The sequence below is a fragment of the Rhincodon typus genome, chromosome 1, assembly GCF_021869965.1.
Source record: "Rhincodon typus isolate 14 chromosome 1, sRhiTyp1.1, whole genome shotgun sequence".
Lineage (NCBI taxonomy): Eukaryota > Metazoa > Chordata > Chondrichthyes > Orectolobiformes > Rhincodontidae > Rhincodon > Rhincodon typus.
In genome coordinates this window covers 95,141,620-95,163,483 of record NC_063332.1, presented here as the reverse complement: position 1 = coordinate 95,163,483, position 21,864 = coordinate 95,141,620, and the positions used below count along the sequence as shown (strand labels likewise).

Below are 21,864 nucleotides of genomic sequence, written 5' to 3'. Positions count from 1 at the left end.
AGTCTCACTATCATTTTCTTCAACTCTCTGACAGACAATGTAGGCATAAATTAAAGATGTCCTAGGTGGTCAAAGAATTGTGTTAACTGCTCGAACAGGACTTGTACTCAGAATGACTGGGTGTCAATCCCATCAGACCCTGAATTTTGTGGCAGTAGCTCATTATAAAAAGCAAATGGGGACCTGTGTGTCATCTCCCATCCTCAGCTCATAAATCCAGGATATAACTGCTGTTATTTTCTAAAGAGTACATTTTTCATATCCTTCCCTTGTGTCAAGGAGATCAAGCAGCCCAAGCAATGGGATGATCCACAGCACTGGCTTCCCCAGGTGCAGGGTGCTATCATTGCTGCAGGGTATCCTATCACCAACCAGCAGATTATGTCAACAATAAAGATTGCACCACATCAATGTTCAAATTATATTTGACCACTGATACCAAATTCTGGAGATCTGCATATGATATCTTGGAAGCTGCCATGACTCTTAAACACTAGAAAACTCAAATTTCCTAGCCCCTTCGGTCATACAGGGATGGCTGCTGGGGAACCAGGGGTACTTCCTCCAGACATGGCTCATCTCACCTTTATGAAACCTTCAGACTGATGCAGAATGTCTTGTTATTGATCTGATTGTACGCTTGCAATCTTTGGGTGATCCCACTTTCTAGTACCTGCACATTACGATGTACTGAGCATGAGGCAAAAAAGCAGCAGTCAATGGCTTTGAAGTTACGTTAACTCTTAAAGTTTCTATCAGGATATCATATCACAGTGTTACGTAGTGAAGTCTCTCATGATAGCCAACAGGTTGAGAGGAATTCTGAGGAATCTCTTTTTGACTTTGTATTAACAGTAATCCTTCAATGTTTCACAGTGCAAACAAACTAAAACGTTGCCCTGAAATGCTTCAATAACCTCCAGGGCAGTTCTGAACCAGCAAGAGGCAGCACATTATAAAGAATAATGTATAATGAGGGAGAATGGACATGTGAGCTGCCCAATGTACATCTCCCAGCCTTTAATGGCCACGCACTCCTTTGAAAAGCTGATACATAAAATGAACAGAGATAACAAGGTGTAGAGCTGGATGAACACAGCAGGCCAAGCAGCATCAGAGGAGCAGGAAGGCTGACGTTTCGGGCCTAGACCCTTCTTCAGAAAATGAACATTTTCTTCTATCCAATGAATCATTACTGATTCCATAATTTCACTCACAAGGTGGACGTAAGTGTGGTGTAAAGTGTGTAAGCAAGGTCCTAGCATATTCCTTGTAAATTGCATTTAGCCTGTCCATAGTAAAGCGCAATGCCTTGGCTGCAGTCCTCATCATCATGGATCAAGGATCCCTGATGTCTGATGTGCCTGCAGTCAAGAGGTCTGTTATTTGTGAGAGATGAGTAATGCTTGCCCATTACATCTGCTTTCATCCTTGGGTTGTGTGAAATAGTTGCTCATTTTTCACATGGGTGTGACTTGACCAGCTCCAACAGTGAAAGTTAAAAAGAGCTGACATTTTAACAATGCAAACAAACGTAAGTTTATAAAAGTGAAACATAGTTTACAATGATGTTTCACCCATAGTACTATGTGCCCTTGGTAAGTTTGCTCTTTCTCAGCCCCTTGCTATATCTGAGTGCAGTCCTAGCGTCAGTAGCTGGAATGGATCAAGCCTCCTTTGTAGGTGTCCTGTTGGTTTACAAAACTTCAGTGGTTGTTCCTTTTATGCATTTGGGCCTGGAGACTGACAGTCTCCGGCTCAGATGTTGGCTCACTTTCCAGCTTTGATCTGCTGCAAACTTGGGACTGCAGGCAGAGGAATGGGGCCGGGCAAATTTGGAGTTCTCTGGGAGAAACTTTTGGAGGTTGCCATGGCTGGCCCCTGGTGGAGGTTCATTGTGAGCTGCAAGTGCCTGCAAAAGAGAAGAGGAAATTTGTTGTCTAAGAGAAGTAAAAGCTTGTGCAGATTAAGAATGAGTTTACGTTGACACTGATAATAATGAGAGGGAAGCACAGCACAATGAAGCTTACTGGGTTGGTCACGATGTCTTCCATCTCCACACAAGTGGTTGTGTACTTCTCTAAGTATCTAAATTTTTCTCTTTATAACAGCCTGATGTGCGTTATCCCTCTTGGCCAGGAACGGACCTCTCAGCGCTGCTGTAGGTCATTTTTTCTCAATGAGACAAAGGGAAGATTAAGTGTGTTGGAAGTGAATGGAAGAACAGATAGTGGTCATGCATGAGTAGAAAAGGTGGTAAGTTTTCCCTGTGAGGGAACAGGAAGTGCATAGGACAGGAAGGGTAACGAGGTTGGGAGGATAGGTGGTTGAGAGGCATTAAGTGGATACGATGCATGCAATAATGAGAACTGTAGTCCATGAGTTTTAATGAGATGTGTATGCAGTGGTAGTGTTAGACAGCGTGGTGGAGCTGTGAATATAAGGTAGCGGAGAGAAGATGGTAGCACTTACCATTGTACAGTACAAGTGATTATTGAACTTCCTTCTGCATTGCTGGTCTTTCCATTTCATCCAGGATACAGCACCGACTGAGCCTGCAATCTATGTCCAGGATGTCTTAATCTGGTAGAGAAGCTTCCTATAGGGGAAAAAGGCTAGAAAAAGGGCAGCCCTTCCTTCTGCCACCTTGCTCACCAACACCTCCAGTCTTCCTGTCCTTGAAAGGAGGTGAATAAGCATCCTTTCCTCTGGATAGCATCTTGTATATAAAAGCTCAATCACCACAGTCTGTTGACTTACCTGCTCGTCGGATGCTGTCCGACCTGCTGTGCTTTTTCAGCCTCACACCTATAGACTACGGTGTGAGGGTTTGTTACTGCTTTGCGGCATTTGAAAATGATGTCCAGCTGTGTGGATGTCAGTGGTGCGAACAATGGCAGATCCCATCAGTTTGAGCGCTTTCACCTCTCCGACCATACAATTCCCTGAGAAAGGCAAACAGGAGCCTGTTTGCTCTTTAAATTAGATGAAGAGCAAAAGATTTTGAGAGAAAAGTTTCTCCAAGCCACAGCTCTCCAAGTTATTGGCAAAAGCTATTGTGCTCCTGCTATTGTGTTAGTTGCCACATGATTCTTAATACAGTGATACTGTATCATATGATTCATACTGTAGTGATATTATGATTTCTTTCACAGCACATTAAGTGTTATTTATATCATAAATAAAACTTTGGTATATGTAATATTTTATGGTAATGAAGAAATTTAAGGGTGTAGATTTCTCTCAAATTTTTAAAAGCTCCTAAGGTTTCTATATTATCTCATCCAGTGTCCAATTTGGAGCATCAACCGTGCAACTGAGGTAGCTTTCAGTTACTAATTTCCACCACTCTCAGGCCATTCCATTGCACATTAAGTTCTTTCAGATAGAGCTTCGTGCAAATAACCTGAATTGGATATTCAGCTTCTTTTTGGAGAGAATCAATCTTCTTCAGCTGAGATCCAGATGTGTGCATGATTCACGACATATCATTTACCGACACAGTATGATAATATGCCAGCCTGCTGTGCCACCGTATTGTATAGTTCAGGCCTCCTTGCAGTTTTTACAACAGACTTGTAAAAAACTACACCATTGGAAGATGTTAGCCAAATTATAATCATGGTTTATATATTAACCTAGCAACACAAAAAACCTTGCAGCGTTCTGTTAGTTGCACGGGCAGAAACTTCTGTTCTTGCTAGTGATGAGGTTGGAAGCAGGGTATCATATTTGAATCCCACCACATTCCCATCTCTACCAGAATTAAGTTCAGGGTGTGAAGGCCCTGGTTGAATTTCATACCTCACTGCCAATTGAGATCCTTAAGTATGCACAATGGGTCAAACTATGTGAGCTGTTTGTATCTCTGGTTTGCAGGGTGGGGGAAGAAAATCGCTTGATCAAAGGCAATCAGAACCTGATCGTAGGACTGCAAAACAGAAGGGGAGTGTGAGCATGATAAGAGTGCCCACTGCTATTGCCACTGACCACCTTGCCCCAACTTCCCACAAACACCACCCTGTGAAATTTATTCCCCCCCAGCATTACTAACTTCTGGCTTGGGTTCCCCATAATGCTAGGACTCCAAGCAAGTGTTTCTCCAGCCGTAGCCAAAGCCTCCACACTGACACTGCAAGCACGAGAATTGCCAGCCTCTGATTGATCGGTAGCTCTTGCAAGGTTGTATCTCCACCTGAGCTCTTGCTTCCAGAGGTAGGGCCAACAGTAACCTATTTTCTGGTTGATGTTTGCTTCACCAGGCTTTCCTAGAAAGGGGCACCAAGGGTTTCCTGCCATCTGTCCAGCTGGAGGGTGAGACCACTGATGCCACAACAAAATTCTGTCTCTCATTTCAATTTTTCAATGGTAGTCACAGTAAACACTCACAGATATAATTGGGACTGTTTCAATAGCACACCTAAATTGAAACCTATTTGAGAAATTTGTAAATAATTTCTAAACGTACAAATCAGGAGCAGGAGTAGGTCGTTTGGCCCTAAAAAGGCTGCTCTGACATTTAAGATCACGGCTGATTTGGTTTTGGCCTCAACACTCCTGTCTATCACATATAACCTTTCACTTCCTGGCCAATCAACTGGCTTGAAATTATCCAATGAGACAGACACAACTGATCTTCAGGGACAAGAGCTCCCCAGACAAACTGCTGCCTGAGAAAAACAATCGTTTTTATGTCTGTCATAAGTGGGAGACCTCATTTTTAACCTGTGTTCCCTACTCCTATACTTTCCACACAGGGAAAATTGCTCTTAATATCTATCCTGTCAAGTCCTCTCAGCATTTTGTATTTTTCAATAATATCAACACTCACTCTTCTAAACTCTATGGATTATTTTTAAATAGAAAGCTTGAAGCATTCAAAGATAACAACATGATATGTTGTTCAAGTCAGCTATAGAAACCATTTAAGTATTGCTGTTGTAAATCATGCATCTAATGTAGCAGCTATACCACCTTAACACCGTTAAGGTACATCTTAATGTATGGGTCCATCTATGCGATGCATATTCCAGATCTTTGGATTAGCCAATTTTCCCTTAAGGCACTAGGTCATTCCGAAAGGCGCTAGCAGTATTCTAGTATCATAGAGTCACAGAGCTATACAGCACAAAAAAAATGCCCAACGAATTTGCACCAGTCAGAAACAAGCACCTATCTATTCTATTACTATTTTCCATCTCTTGCATAACACGTGCACATCTAAAATATTTATTAAGTGTTATGAAGTTTTCTGCCACTGCCACCCTTACGGGCAGTGAGTTCCAGATTCCCAACGCCCCGAGTGAAAAATAAATCTTCGTATCCTCTTCTAAACCTCCTGTTCCTCACCTTAAATCTACGCCCCTGGTCATTGATTCCTCCATCATGGGGAAAAATTCCTTCCTGTCTACCCAAATTTTTTATATCTCAATCATGTCCCATATCAATTTCCTCTGTTTGAAAGGAAAATAACCCCAGTCTATCCAATCTCTCTTCAAAACTAAAACTCTCTGGCCCAGGCAACATCCTGGTAAATCTCCTCTATGTCCTCTCCAGTGCAATTACATCTCCCTTACGAGATTGATAGAATGTTGCCCCGCATACTTTTACTAATAGGGCACAAAATTCCCATACTAACCGCAATGATGAAAGAATCCAGAGTGTTTAATAGGCAAGTGGACTAACATTTGATAATGAACATTTTTAAAAGAGGAAGAAAAGAGGAGCAGAACATTACTAGCTTGATTAACTCAAGTTCAGTACAAACAGCAGCCTCATACTATGCTGTGAAATTATAAGAATTTCAAAATATGCAACATTTGCATCGCAACAAGGATCCTGTTTGAAATTTTGAGCACATGGAACATATACAATGGCAAGTTGCACACTGGAGGTAGAATTATTTAGTCAGTGTAAGAAAACTGCATGTGATTCAAATTGGCCTTCACAATAGAAGGTTCTTATTAAGAATAGTAAAATAGCATTCAAAATTAGTTTAAGTAGTTGGCTGAAAAGTCAAGTATTTCAGAACAGGTGAAAGTCAAAGTTTACAAAACAGGAATATGCTAATAAATAAAGGCCGAATGTCTAGACACTTTCACACAGGAGCATTCAAGCCAAAGGCAATGCCCCCAAAACCTAAAGATCAAAGACTGATTGGCAATACTATTAAGCAGTTAGAACACAACTATCACCTTTCTAAAAAAAATCTACCCACTTGATTCCTTTTGGAGATTGTATCTGTCCATTTGACACTAACAATGTTTTGCCAAAGGGACCAGTTTGTATGCATGAGCATCTGGGGTGACTCTACCATGGCATGTATCACAATCTAATCTGACATAAAGGTGTAGACATACTTCACAGCAAGGGTCACTTCTGATCCAGGACAATAAAAGCACCATAAATGGTATCAAAGAACAGGAACTGCATTTATGATCTATTTAGATAATATAGAAATTTGGATGGCACTGTTTCCATTTGATGAATCCACAGCTGGATAAACCTGAAATTCATGTAACTGGATGAATTTTAAACATATGACCATATCTGTTGGCTGACAAGCGGATGGAATTTGTCTGCTATCTTCTCATTTCAGGCAGTCAAAACCTGAACACTTAAAATGATTAAGGCTTATTTGGAATGACTCCATTTTGAAGAGGTTTGTTAATGAGAGTGACATCGAATTTCTCTGCTCCACAGCAGAGCCCAGCTCGTTCAAGTTGAATGAAGCTGCTCAGTGGTGACACAGTAGCACAGTGGTTAGAGACAACAAGGCGTACAGCTGGATGAACACAGCAGGCCAAGCAGCATCTTCAGAAGGGTCTAGGCCCAAAACGTCAGCCTTCCTGCTCCTATGATGCTGCTTGGCCTGCTGTGTTCATCCAGCTCTACGCCTTGTTGTCTCAGATTCTCCAGCATCTGCAGTTCCTACTACCCCAGCACAGTGGTTAGCACTGCTGCCTCACAGCACAAAGGACCTGGGTTCAATTCCACCCTTGGGTGACTGTCTGTGTGAAGTTTGCATATTCTCCCCTTGTCTGCGTGAGTTTCCTCTGGGTGCTCCAGTTTTCTCCCACAGTCCAAAGATGTGCAGGTTAGGTGGCTTGGCCATGCTAAATTACCCTATACTGTTCAGGGATGTGTAGATTAGGTGCATTAAGAAGGACGGGTCTGGGTGCGATGCTCTGAGGGGCAGTGTGGACTTGTTGGACCGAAGGGCCTGTTTCCACACTGTAGGGATTCTATGAAACCTGAGGCATCAAATTTTGTAAGGTCAGGAGCATGCATATTCACTGCTATGTTATAAAAATTTCTTCAGAAGTGTTTTCACCTATTTTGTGAAGTCTGTTCATTGTCCCTTTGCAGATCATTGGTTATACTGTTCCATGTGATAGGACTCTAATTTGAATGTGCTAATGAAACCTCTACATTTTTTCTGAAGGCAGAGAGTCACCTATTTTAAAGCCTTCACCAAAATTATATGTTTACAGACATTGACAGTTTTGTTTTGCCTCAACTCCATTTAAATCCAGCAGGGAAAGGGACTAGAATGCATGTGGATGAAAACCAACCCCCATATCATATTTCAAGAAAAATAATTTTTACATATTTAATTATAACAGGCTGGATTTTCCAAACATTTGGAAGTGGTGGTGGATATTGGGACAGGAAAATGTGGAGAGCCAACTTGGGACAATTTCTCAACACATCTCTGTTTCCAAGGGCATTCTGAGGGGTGCACTATGAACTAGGTTGGCTGCCTGTTTGCCACAATGTTGGGCAGCCAATGAGAGCATACCCACTTGCCTGCCTTCCCCTCTCTTCGAGTAGTGCTGCCAATCTGATATTGCTGCAGGATCTTTGATTGAGCTGGCACGTTTGGGAGCACACCCATCATCCTTAATAGGACCTCAAGTACAGAGATGGCCAATTAGGGACTGCCTCCAACTGTTGCACCACTGGGCACACTAATGACATGTGAGAGGTTGGGATTCCCATGTGGGTCCTAGCAACCACCAGAAAATCAAGCTCAATTTCACAAACAAGACCCAATTTAGAAATAAGTTCAAGGCCTCATTCTGCATAAATTGTGGCTCACCAGGAGACTCTCCAGTTCTTAGGATCTACCATAGGCATATTGAAAATTCCTAATCAAACTATCACGTTTCATTCGGAACACACCAGAGCTGTTAAGTCCTGGGATGAGACTTGAACCCAGACCTTCTGGATCAGATATTGGGAAACCACAATTGTGCCGCAATACCTCCATCTTTACTCCAACCGTTCCAAATTCTGCATGTTATTTTGTTCCTGGTTTATAGCCATTTGCAACAGCTACCTATTTGATTTTAATTAATGTTTTAAAATTCTAATATATAGTAAGTGGCTGTGAAAGACAATTTAAGTCCCAGTTGAGCCAATGAGTTATTTGGGTCATCGTTCATTACTTATCAGGTTAGTTCACTTATGGACTACAAATCAAACTACTCTTGATCTTTTCCAAACAGCCAATGTCAACTTCATTGAAAATCTATTGTATCTCAATCTTGTCCACAATATTTCCAATTCCAGTTGTTAAAGAAAAAAGCATTTTGAAAGCTTCATGATTCCAAATGGTTCCTTCTGCAAGAGAATACTCTTTGGGTAATCATTTGCATTTTGTAGTCTGTGACAAAGCAAATGCTTTCTAAAGAAGCTGTCCACGAGGATCTAGCAATCTTTGCAGCATAGATTTCACCTTTCCAACTTGCACCTGATGCCAAAGCAAAGAAGAGTTCCAAGCATCAGAAAGCCAAAGAAAAAAATCCAAAATCAGTATCTCCATCAAGCAGAGTAAACAACCCGAAGAAATCTTACAGATAGTAAAGCAGCAAACAAAATACTTAATCTTTATATATTTTATTATTTTGCTATCTGTAAAACTGAAGGTTGCAACATAAACTGTAAAAGCTGAAATAGCAAAAACAAGCTTTTGGTTAATAAGGTATTTTTAAAAAGAGTGAAAGAAACAGGGTTATAGTACAGGGGATTTCAATTCTGCTAACATTAAAAGAGATCACATTCATGTTAAAGAATTAGACAGAGTGGAATTTTTAAAGTGCATCCAGGAGAGTTGCTTGTGCCAGTACATATAATAGTCATACTAGAGATAGGACAGTCCTCGTCCTAATCCTGGGGGAATGAAGCCGATCAAGTAGTAGACGTATCAGTGGGTGAATATTTTGGGGATAGTGACCATAACTTTATAAGTTAGGTACCTAAATTGTGGGAAGGTTAATTTCAATATCATTAGAAAGGATCTGGCAAACACAGACTGGGAGCAGATACTTATAATAAGTCTACAAATGAAAAGTGGGAATCTTTTAAAAAGTGGCATAGTGAGAGTGCAGGGCCAGCACATTTCTCAATGAGGGAAAAGCAAGGGCAGCAAGCCCAAGGAACTCTAGATTGAAACGGATATCAAGGGCTTGATAAAGAGAAAGAAGGAAGCATTGTCAGGTATGCAGCACTAAAAATAGGGGAGGTACTTCAGGTTTATAGAGTGTAAAGGTGTGCTTAAAAAAAAATTAGGAGGGCGAAGAGGTGCCACAAAATATCTTAGGCTTAAAGAAAAGCCCAAGGCATTTTAAGTATATTAAGAAGAAGAGGATAACCATGAGTAAGTGGGGCCTATTAGAGACCAAAGGGTTAATCTGTGTAAGGAGCCAGAGGATACAGGTGAGTGTTTAAATTAATATTCCTCATCTGTATTCACAAAGGAGAAAGGTATTGTAGCCGGTGAGGTTCTACAGCATGAAGATCAATAAGGAGGAGATATTTGATGTTTTAGCTGACATAAATCCCCAGAGCCTGATGAGATGTATGCCAGGCTGCTATGGGAAGCAAGGGAGGAGATTGCTAGCACCCTGGCAAAATATTTAATACTTTGCTGGCCACGGGTAACATGTCAACTGACTGGAGGATAGCTTATGTGGTTCCTTGTTCAAGAACGGCACAAGAGATAGGCCAGATAATTACAGACCAGTTAATCTGACAACAGCGGTAGGGAAAGTACCGGAAAAAATTCTGAGGGACAGGATTAATCAACACTTGCAAAGGTAGGGATTGATCAGGGATAGTCAGCACAGATTTGCTGCAGGGAGAAAAAAAACAAAGTTGCTGGAAAAGCTCAGCAGGTCTGGCATTATCTGTGGAGGAGAAAACAGAGTTAACGTTTCGGGTCCGGTGACCCTTCCTCAGAACTGATGGTGGCTGGGAAAACGTCAGTTTATATGCAGAAAATAGGGAGGTGGGTGGGGTAGGGAGTCATATAATGTCATATAAACTGACATTTTCCCAGCCACCATCAGTTCTGAGGAAGGGTCACCGGACCCGAAACGTTAACTCTGTTTTCTCCTCCACAGATAATGCCAGACCTGCTGAGCTTTTCCAGCAACTTTGTTTTTGTTCCTGATTGACAGCATCCGCAGTTCTTTTGGTTTTTATTTGCTACAGGGAGATCCTGTCTAATTTGATTGAGATACTTTTCTAAAAAAATTAACTAAATATGAGGATCGTGATGATGTAGTTTACATGGACTTCAGCAAGGCCTTTGACATGGTCTCACATGGAAGGTTGGTCCAAAATGGGATAACATGTTGGCAAACTAGATCCAAAATGAGCTTGAAAATGGGAGGCAAAGGGTGTTGGGTTGGAAGCCTGTGACCAACAATGTACCACAAGGAACAGTGCTGGGATCCTTGCTGTTTGTGATGTACATTAACAATTTTAAGATGAATGTAGAAGGCATAGTTGGTAAGTTTGCACATGACACAAAAATTGATGGTGTTGTTACCAGTGAAGAGAATGGTCTCAGGCTACAATCCGATATTGATCTGGTGGTAAATTGGACACAGCAATGGAATATGGAATTTAATTCTGATTAGTATGAAGTGATGCATTTTGGGAGATTTAATAAGGGAATGATTTACATTATGAATGAAAAGTCCCGAGGAAGCACTGAGGACCAGAGACCTTGGTGTATAATATCATAGATCCCTGAAGGTGTTAGCAGAAGTAGATAGGGTGGTGAAGAAGGGATACATGATGCTTGCCTTCATAAGCCGAGGTATAGAACACAGGAACAGGGAAGTCTTGTTGCAACTTTATAAAACAACAGTTAGGCCACAGACAGAATACTGTGCGCAGTTCTGGCCGCCACACTATTGGAAGGGCATGATTGCAGCGGGGATAGTGTGCAGGAGATTCGCCAGGATGTTGCCTGGGATGGAAAGTCTCAGTTATAAGGTCAGACTGGACAGGCTAGGTGTGTTTTGCATGGAGCAGAGGAGGCTGAGGGGGTCCTGATTGAGTCATACAAAAATATGATGAGCATAGACAGGGTAGATTGTGAGAATCCTTTTCCCGTGGCAGATGTGTCTAAGACCAGAGGCCAAAAGCTTAAGGTGAAGAATAAGTGGTTTAGAGGGGATCTGAGGAAAGAAAGAATTTCACCCAGCGAGTCATAGAAGTATGGAAGGTGCTGCCTTTGAGGGTAACCGAGGCAGGTACTTTCACAACATTTAAGAAGCACTTGGATGAGCACTTAAAATGCAAGGGCATTGCAGGCTGCAGAAAAAATGCACGTAACCAGGATTAATATAGTTTGATGTTAATTGGCCAGCATAGACAGAGTGGGCCATAGGGTCTGTTTCTATGCTGTATGACTCTATAACTCTAATTGATGTAATTTTTAATCACAAATAAAATAATGTAATATGGCACAAACATATAATTAGATTTACATCACCAGAGAAGCCATTCAGAAATAATTAGTGTACCATTAAAATTCCAGCTCCAGTTCGTTAACAAGTTATAACATTTCTGAGGAGGGTGAAGGTTTAACAAATATTACAACATTAAAGAGTAAGTTATCATCAATTCGGTGATTTCAGAAGCTTTGTGTCCATATAGGCTTCAATGGGGTCTATTATGCAGCCATACTGTATAGGGAATTACTGGCAATAATGATTGGGTTTCCTCATACAACTGTACATATATGAATGGAAGAAGTTGCTACCAGTTTAGGAGGGTATGGGAACAGGAACAGGAATAGTGTCTCTGAATTACAATTGCAAAATCTAGGTATCATCATATTTAAATATTATTCCACAAATCTGCTGAAGGTAAAGAAAAAGTTTTGATGGTATTTTAGTTGCTTACCTCGAAGAGGTCAGAGGATTCATTCCCATATTGGTTGGAAATTATTCCAGATTGGTCACTGTACCACTTGAGTCCACCCAGAAAAGTTTCTGTGTCCAAATCATTTACATCAAGCTCAGAAAGGTCAAGTTCAGGGAGATCTGAACACAGTGGCTGGTCTTCACCAACTAATGCAGCATACTACAAGAAAACAAAGCAAAGGCATGCTTTAAAATACTTGACATTGCTGTTCTAGCTAATAAACATTGCAACTTGCTGCAGTATAATGGTAACTTCATTAAAAAATTTCAATGTCTTGACAATGCGGTTTTAGTAAATGCTACTATGTAGATTACTATTAACAAGAGTGCAGGAGTAATGCAAATTAACTTCCCTTCGACTTGCCCTGCTGCACTCTGTATGTAATTACCTCATTTGCAACTGGCAACTTCCTTTCAAATTTATACAATAAAGAATTGATTCAAAATATGCACTGCTTTCAAATTTTTGCCATCTTAATGTTTAAAGCTATTCTGTTTTCAGTGCAAAATGTCTTTGATAACAGGGAAGATGAAAGAGAAAACAAAAGCCAATGACTGCCAGCAGAGAGATTAGTTAACCTCATGTCCACCCGGGAGCAAAGCAGGTTTGACAACACTTGACTCTACAGAGCTTCCCAAGTGATTAAACATACTGTAATTGGAGTTAAAAAAGAAGTTTGAAGCAAAAAAACATTGTAAATCAATTTTGACTGCAAACATTAATAAAATATTTTGATGCAGCTCTATACAATTCAGTGGTGTTGAAAATCCTTTGCTATCTGTACATGATGCAATAGGAGATCAACAAATTTAAGCTCCAGGTCTGCATTGCCAATATCCAAGAATCGATCCAGAGATGAGGTGAGTCTCTGAAAACTTAAAAGCAAAATATCTCAAGCATGTGTTGGATTTTGACAGCTGAGTGAATGTCAGATTATTAGCGTAAATGGGCTTTTAAATAGCTTTCAATGATTCAGGAATTAACAAGTGAGGAAATTGTGAAGAAAACTGCAGCTTACCAGTCCATGCATATCTCATTGCTAGGTCCACACAGTTGCACTGAGCAGCTGATTTGGGTGGTTTTTTTTTTATTAGCTCAACTTCACTTATTAGGTAAGATAATCAAACTTTATTGTCCTGCTCATAAAGCAATTGGCAAATTTTACAGTGTTAATTGTCTCATAAATCTGTGTTCAGTTAAAAAAAACCTATATTCTCATAATCGTAACTACCATAAAGATAGATAACCATCTTAATCATGTTGGATGATTTCTCACAATGTTGTAAAAATAACTCTGTATATTTGCTGATAATGCTCATGCAAATTGTGAATTTTGTTTTATGGCTTGAAACCACTAGATTGATGCAACCTCAGAAAACCAATTTGTGCAGAACTTCTCGATATGAAACCATATACCTCCATTCTGTGACATCATGGACAGAGAATGCTGCCCACAATTCACTGCTTCCCATTCATAAATAATGCCATTAGAACACAACTTTAAGATATCACAACAAGGGGGAGGTCTACACAATACATATGTTCTCAAGAAACTACTATCCAACACAAAACAGGAAAACAAAGGACAACTGAATGACTCAAGTACACAGGTATGTCTTGCAATAACCTTTACAATTATCAGGCAATTTTATTTACTTTTAACTGATCTCTTTCTAACTTCAAATTAAATATAATAGGATAGATTTTAAAATGCAGATCAAAGCATGAACAAGGTATTTAATCATTTAACACTTTTACCTTTGCACTCCAATGAGCTTTAGTAGACAAACGAAAAATTATTTTTCAGAAAGATCCTTAATTGCTACAATAACAAAATGATAAAATAGTACAGAATCCACTATACTGTAAATTTGCACTTAATAATTATTTCCCCATTACTTATTGTCCTGAGAGAAACAGGATTTATTGGTGAGATGGCAAAATACTCTTCACTCTCTCGAATTTAATTCTTTACTCAACTCTCGTTCACTCATAAAACTAATGCATGACTGAAGAAAACAGATTTACAAATACTGAAACACATTCTTTGCCATAGCCACTCAACTGCTTATAAATGAACAGGGGCATCAAGAGGTCAGCAGATATTCCCAGTGCCTATGCAAACTGGAATGCAAGATTTATGTACTGTATGGGGTTGGTGAACAATCTATATAAAGCATGCAATGGTGCAAATGCAATTCATGCACATGAAAGAGTAGACAAAGACTTACTGCAACATTCTGAAAAATATTGGAATAGAATACAAAAAGCAAATAAAAACACATGAACAATTACACAGCTTTTGGCACAGGAAAGATTATAGGTTTTCTCGCAATTGTTTCTCAAGATTATCACAAGGTTAGCTGGAATCATCTTGGCATGTGTGCACTTTCTGAATGTGAACATAAATACATAAATTCCCCTTACAGAGCAAAATGTACTGTGGGTACATCCGAAGGAACAGCCGTGAACCTTTCTGCCTTTTTTTAATGAAATGTTCCCTTGCAGGTGATATAGCTTTAACATATCAGTGCCTATTTTTATATTACAAGCAGCGGCCTTTCTATACAAACATCCTAAAGCGGTTGAACTCCTACAGTGGATGACTTAGATTTAAATTTAATCCTTAAAAATAATTATTCTAAACTAAGACTATTGTGAAAAGACATGAGTTTGGATTATTAAAACCTTAGAAAACACAAAAACAATAAATACAAAGCTTTGGTTCATACATTGTGTTGTTATCTAATTCACTTTAACAATTTTGTTCATGGCAAAGTGCCAAATTGATTACCAAATGACAGTGAAACTTCAAGTTAAATCTGAACCTTATGACATAAGTTGTTTCGTAAATGAGAATTGCAGTAAAAAAATGTCAGTATCACCTTTAATAGCATTGAAATCACAGATGTGTGGCTGTTTTCCAAATGAAGGAGACAGATAAAATCCAAGATAAAATTTCTGCCAGCTTAACATACTACAAGGTTATACTACACAAAACTTTTTAGGCAAGTTTTAAAAGAGGATCAGTGAAGCTAGTTCCTCTCACAGAAGACAATGAAAACAGCTTGCCTGTAACATTGTCTCATTCATTTACTGGTAAAAAGAAGTTCAAAGCACTAGAGGTTTAGGTGAATACTCTTTTAAGTAACATTCTTTATGTAGTTAGACATAAGTTCGTTTCTACTCACTACTGATGTAAAGATCACTGAATTATACTGCAGCTCACCTCTGTTTCAGTCCACTCAAAGTCTTGGTTGCACCTGTCCCACTCCATTCAGTTTATTGCTTAAATCTCAATAAATCCACAGCAGGCACACATGTGAGGTACTGGCCCTTTACAGAAATTAAACTGAAGGCACCTGTCTTACTACTACACTAACGCTACTGTTCAGTGTCACATGACAAGGTTATTAAAAGGAGCTAGTGCTGTCCGTCAGAGGTACTATTCCATGATAAAACCAATGACGTATCAGAGGGCGGAGCTACTGCTAAGTACAGTAAATCTTTAAACTACTCAACCTTTGAATCTTTAGTCCCGTGCTATGATTAAATTCTACTTTATAAACTACACCTTCATAAGAATTCTGCCAACCAAAAAAATTAAATGATAAAGGCTTTTTTTTATCTTGTTGGAAGTCTTACATGATATGAGGTTAATACTGCTTCACAGTCTTAAATTATTTTCTTTATTTCTGTAGAAATCAAACATCTTTAAAACATTTGCAAAGATTACACAATTTAAAACTCAAAATCATTTTCTTCCACTTCATTTTCTGAATTATAAACCATACACATGTTGAAGTTCCAAGGAACTGAAATGCATACTATCATTACAATAAATAAAATGTTTCAAACTTTTCCACATTGAATGAAGGAACAAAAATGAATTTTCAGCAAGGTTTGATTAATTGAAAATTACCTAAGCCTATATTTTAGCAATAACCTACATGCATAGAAACAATACAACAATATCATCTGTGTTGAAAGTCAAAACAGTAAGGTGCAGAATTACATTATGATTTTGTGAAATTGGTGTGGATTTCAAACATAAACAAGATCTGACTTTAATCAATGTACAAAAAGCATACTTGCTTTTGTATAAAATATTTGATTCTTGTAAGAAGGGATGTTAACTTCTGCATCACACATGGCAGAAATCTGCCTTAGGGTATGGACCATGATATTGGGTCATAACCTTGAAATGTATGGCGAAGAGTCACCTGTCAGTGACTTTCCCCTAACTGGCCAATTATTGACCAGAGGGCAAGCTTGGCATCCAATTAAGGATGGCAAGCCAAAGACATCCCATTCCTTAATATGTCCAAAGCTGATTCAACAATTCTGAACTGGATTGTTCCAGTCAGCCTTGAATAATAGGCCTCAATAGCCTTTAACTAACAAGGCTTAAATATCTGCAAAATGTCAGCCAGAAGTGTAAGTGGATGACCCAGCTTAGTCTTCTCCAGAGGTCCCCATACCAGGCTTCAGCCAATTTGATTAACTTCATGTTATGTCAAGAAACAACAGCTGCGAACACTGAATACTGCAAAGGCTATGGCCTTGACAACATCCCAGCTTCAGCAATGAAGATTCAGGCTCTGGAATCACTTGTACCTTTGACCAGACTTTTTTTCCAATAAAGTAAAATATTGGCATCTACCAGACAATGTGGAAAATTACCCAGGTATCTCTTATCCATAAAATGCATGATAAATCCAATCCAGCCAATTAGCACTGCATCAAGCTATTCTCAATGTTTCAGGCCCAGTGACCCTTCCTCAGAACTGATAGTGGCTGGGAAAACATCAGTTTATATGCAGAAAATAGGGAGGTGGGTGGGATAGGGAGTAAACGATAGGATAGAGCCCGAAGAGAGAGAAAGACAGTTGGACAGACAAAGAAATTGCTAACGATCAGGCTGGGAGGGTGAATAGTTGTTAATGGGGACTGTTCGTGACTAACAACAGGGGGTGTGTAATGGCAGGCTATATGGTAACAAAGCCTGGGGTGTGGGGTGTGGGGTGTGGGAGAGTTTAGGCCCTAAAATTATTGAACTCAATACTGAGTCCGGAGGGCTGTAGGGTCCCCAAGCAGAAAATGAGGTGTAGTTCCTCCAGCTTGCGTTGGGCTTCACTGGAACACTGTAGCAAGCCAGAGACAGAGATATTGGCTAGGGAGCAGGGTGGTGCATTGAAGTGGCAGGAAACGGGTAGTTCAGGGTCTTTTTTGTGAGTAGAACGTAGATGTTCTGCAAAGCGGTCGCCAAGTCTACGCTTCGTTTCTCCAATGTAGAGGAGACCACATTGTGAGCAGCGAATGCAGCAGACTAGATTCTGGGAAGTGCAGGTGAAGTGTTGCTTCACCTGGAAGGTTTGTTTGGGCCCTTGGATACTGGGGAGGGACGAGGTAAATGGGCAGGTGTTGCACCTTCACCGGTTACAGGGGAAGGTGCCGTAGGGCTGTGGGGAGGTATTGGGGGTAAAGGAAGTGTGGACCAGGGTGTCCCGGAGGGAACGGTCTCTGCGGAAGGTGGACAAGGGAGGGGAGGGGAATATGTGTCTGGTGGTGGCATCTTGCTGGAGGTGGCGGAAATGGCATCTGATGATCTTCTGGATGTGGATGCTGGTGGGATGGTAGGTAAGGATAAAGGGAACCCTGTCGCTGTTGTGGGAGGGAAGAGAAGGGGTGAGGGCGGAAGTGTGGGAGATGGGTCGGACCTGGTTGAGGGCCCTGTCGACAACGGAGCTGGGGAAACCTCGGTTGAGGAAGAAGGTGGACATTTTGGAGGCTCCCTTGTCAAAGTTGGCCTCATCTGAACATATGCGGCGGAGACGCATTAACAACTATTCACCCTCCCAGCCTGATCGTTAGCAACTCCTTTGTCTGTCCAACTGTCTTTCTCTCTCTTCGGGCTCTATCCTATCGTTTACTCCCTACCCCACCCACCTCCCTATTTTCTGCATATAAACTGACGTTTTCCCAGCCACTATCAGTTCTGAGGAAGGGTCACCAGACCCAAAATGTTAACTCCGTTTTCTCCTTCACAGATGCTGCCAGACCTGCTGAGCTTTTCCAGCAACTTTGTTTTTGTTCCTGATTTACAGCATCCGCAGTTCTTCTGGTTTTTATTCAGCTATTCCCAATTATCAGCAACATTATAGAAGGTTTAAAACACTATCAAGTGGCACTTACACGGTAGATAACCTGCTCACTGACTGTTTGGGTTTCACCAGGGCCACTTGGCTGCAGACCGGATTACAGCCTTTGTCCAAACATGGAACAAAAAAACGAGATTCAATAGGTGAGGTGAAAGTGACTGCCCTTATAATTAAGGAAGCAAGTGCAAGGAGACAGTGGCAAAGTGGCAATGTCACTGCACTAGTAATCCAGAGGCTCAGGCTATTGCTTTGGCATGTGTTTTCAAACTCCACTACCATAACTAGTGGAATTTAAATTCAATTTATAAAATATGGAATTGAAAGCTACTATGATTAATGAAAACCATGGTAACTACCATTGATTGTCACATAAACCCATCCGGTTCACTAATGTCCTTTAGGGAAGGAAATCTGCCATTAGTCTGTTCAACTTGCAATTTCAGGGACACAGCAATATGGTTGACTCTTGACTGCCCTCTGAAAAGGCCTAGCAAGCCACTTAGTTCATGGGTAACTAGGAATGGGCAACAAATGTCAGCCTTGCCAATGAAACCTAAATTACATTAAAGAATAAAATAAAATGTGATCAATCAACAGCAAGGAGCTTAAACAAAACTAAAGTCAATGGGGATCAAAGAACAACTGTCCAATAGTCGGCACCATATCTAGCATAAATTAAGACATTTGTGGTTATTGGAGTCCTGATTACTGTAGTGCCAGGACATCACTGCAAGAATTTCTCAAGGTGATGTCCTGGGCCCAACCATCTTCAACTTTTCCATCAATCATCTTCCTTCCATCCTAAAGTCAGAAGTGGAGATGTTTGTTGATGTTTGCACAATCAGTACCATATGTGACACTTCGCATACTGTAGTTCATGATCATACACAGGAAGATCTGGACAATATTCAGCTTTTTCTTCTAAATGGTAACACAAACACCAGGTAATGACCATCTCCAATAATATAGAATGTTAGGAACAAAAACAAAGTTGCTAGAAAAGCTCTGCAGGTCTGGCAGCATCTATGAAAGAGAAAACAGAGTTAACATTTTGGGTCTGGTGACCCTTCCTCAGAACACTTTCTCCCATTGATATTCAACAGCATTACCATTGCAAATCATCTACCATCAATATCCTCTGGGCTAACATTGTCCAAAAATGTAACTGGACCAACCATATAAATGCTGTGCCTATGACAGCAGGCCAGAGTCTGAGAAATCTACTGTGAGTAACTCATTCACTGTCTCTGAAAGACAGTCCAGCATTTACAAGGCACAAGAGAGTAATATGATGGAATACTCTCCACTTGCACTTCTACCAAAACTCAAAAAGCTTGAGACAAAACAGAACAAACCAGTCACTTATCAAAACTCCACTCAACAACTTAAACATTAATTCCCTCAGCTACTAGCGCACAATGGCAGAAGTGTGCATCTACAAGATGCACTGCAGCAACTTGGCAAGACTACTTTGACAGCACCTTCCAAGCTCCTAACCATTACCATCTTGAAGGACAAGGGAAGGAAGTCAATAGGAATATTATCACCTGCCAGGTCCCCCCCCAAATCCCACACTGTCCTGGCTTGGAACTGTATTGTTATTCCTTCATGGTCAGAGTCAAAATCTTGGAACTCCCTTCCTAACATTACCTTGAACGTACCTGATTTCAATTGGATTGCAATTGTTTAAGAAGGCAATTCATTATCATCTTCTTAAAGTCAATTAGGAATGAATAACAAGTGCTGACCTTTCCAACAATGCTGACATTTAATTAAAGAATATTTTAAAGCTAGCTACCAAACTGGCAGACCTACAATTGATGAGCATTTCTAAGCCTGATAGACTCCACATTCACCCCAACTGTGGATAAAAGGTTTTGCCTTTGGTTGCAAAATATGGATGCTTCCCTGCAGTCTTCAATGTATTATTTTGGCCATGTCAGCCAAGTTCTCATAGCAAAAATCATGTGGAGGCCATATGCTTCCCATGATCAAAAAATATTAGACTCGAAATTTTAGACTACATCCATTTAACAAGCATATAGCAGACACAGTCATAGCGTCACAGAACTGTACAACATAGATCCTTCAGTCCAACTCGTCCATGCCAACCAGATATCGTAAATTAATCTAGTCCCATGTGCCAGCAGTTGGCCCATGTCCCTCTAAACCCTTCCTATTCATATACCTATGCAGATGTCTTTTAAATGTTGTAATTATACCAGCCTCCACCACTTCCTCTGACAGCTCATTCCATACACGCACCACCCTCTGTGTGAAAAAGTTGCCCCTTAGGTGCCTTTTAAATCTTTGTCCTTTCACCTTAAACCTATGCCCTCTAGTTTTGGACTCTTGCTACCCTGGGGAAAAGACCTTGGCTATTCGCCCTATCGATGCCCCTCATGATTTTATTAACTTCTATGAGGTCACCCCTCAGCCTCCGACATTCCAGAAAAATAGCCCCAGCCTATTCAGCCTCTCCCCATTGCTCAAACCCTCTAACCCTGGCAACATCCTTGTTTATCTTTTTCTGAACCCCTTCAAGTTTCACAACATCCTTCCTAAAGCAGGGAGATCAGAATTGAATGCAGTACCTAAGTATTGATTACAGCTACTTTACGAATACCAATTTCCATCTTAATAAAGTATGAACAGTGTGCCATCTGCCAAATACTGACATTAGACTAATTCCAATACCAAGTTTACATGCAGCCAAATTTAGCAGTTCTTAAATGTACTTCTGGAGGCCTTCACCATAAAGATAAACTCCCCAAGTTTTACAGCAAACTTGAAAATGGTTCTTGGCACCTACTCGGCTCATGCCAATTGCCCAATCCCTCCTGATAGTCTGTTTACTCATAATTGCTTTTATGATAATCTCCCAAATCCAACATAATCATTGCTACTTGTCCTCCGGATCTCTTCCACTTCCAAACAGTCATCTCTCTGTAAATCTCTCACCTCCAGATTGCTTCACCAAATGATTGCCTCTACTCCTACTGATTATTTCTACTTGTACTGATTAGCTACCTCCCCATTCCTGATTGCCTCCCTTGCTCTGGATTCTCAACCCTCTCTGGACTCTTTCTACCTCTCTAGATCCCTCATCCCTCCAGATTAGTTTTCCTCCAATAATCACATCTACATCTCTTCATCATCACTTTCTCCCACATTAACCACTTCCTTTCATTAATCTCCATCTTCTCAATTGCTGCCCAATCCTGGATCCTCCAGCTTCATCTTTTCTCTCCCCATCTAGATAACCTACCACTGTCACCGCAACCCCACTGCCATCTATCGCCTTGATTCAACAGACGCTCTTCTGCCAACTTGAACCTCACCCTCTTCCTGATTGCCTTTGCTGTAACTCCTTCCAATCAACTTTCTCTTCGCTATCATCTTGAGTAGCCTGCCACTCATATGACTTCCTCCCCACCTCTTTACTCCTCTGCATCAAAATGACTCCCAATGAGTATCC

General features: G+C 40.5%; 1 protein-coding gene across 4 annotated transcripts in view; it reads right to left on the bottom strand.

The window, feature by feature from the left end:
- Positions 1 to 15,590, bottom strand: part of ppargc1a (peroxisome proliferator-activated receptor gamma, coactivator 1 alpha) — a 136,431-nt gene extending 120,841 nt beyond the window's left edge. For all 4 annotated transcript variants that reach the window (XM_048605188.1, XM_020511424.2, XM_048605201.1 and 1 more), the window contains exons 1-2: positions 15,455 to 15,590; positions 12,205 to 12,384 (exon numbers count right to left, since the gene is read on the bottom strand). In XM_048605188.1, the coding sequence (XP_048461145.1) occupies positions 12,205 to 12,384; positions 15,455 to 15,502 (228 nt within the window). In that variant the 5' untranslated portion in view covers positions 15,503 to 15,590. The remainder of the gene's footprint in view (positions 1 to 12,204; positions 12,385 to 15,454) is intronic.
- Positions 15,591 to 21,864: the final 6,274 nt, after the last annotated feature.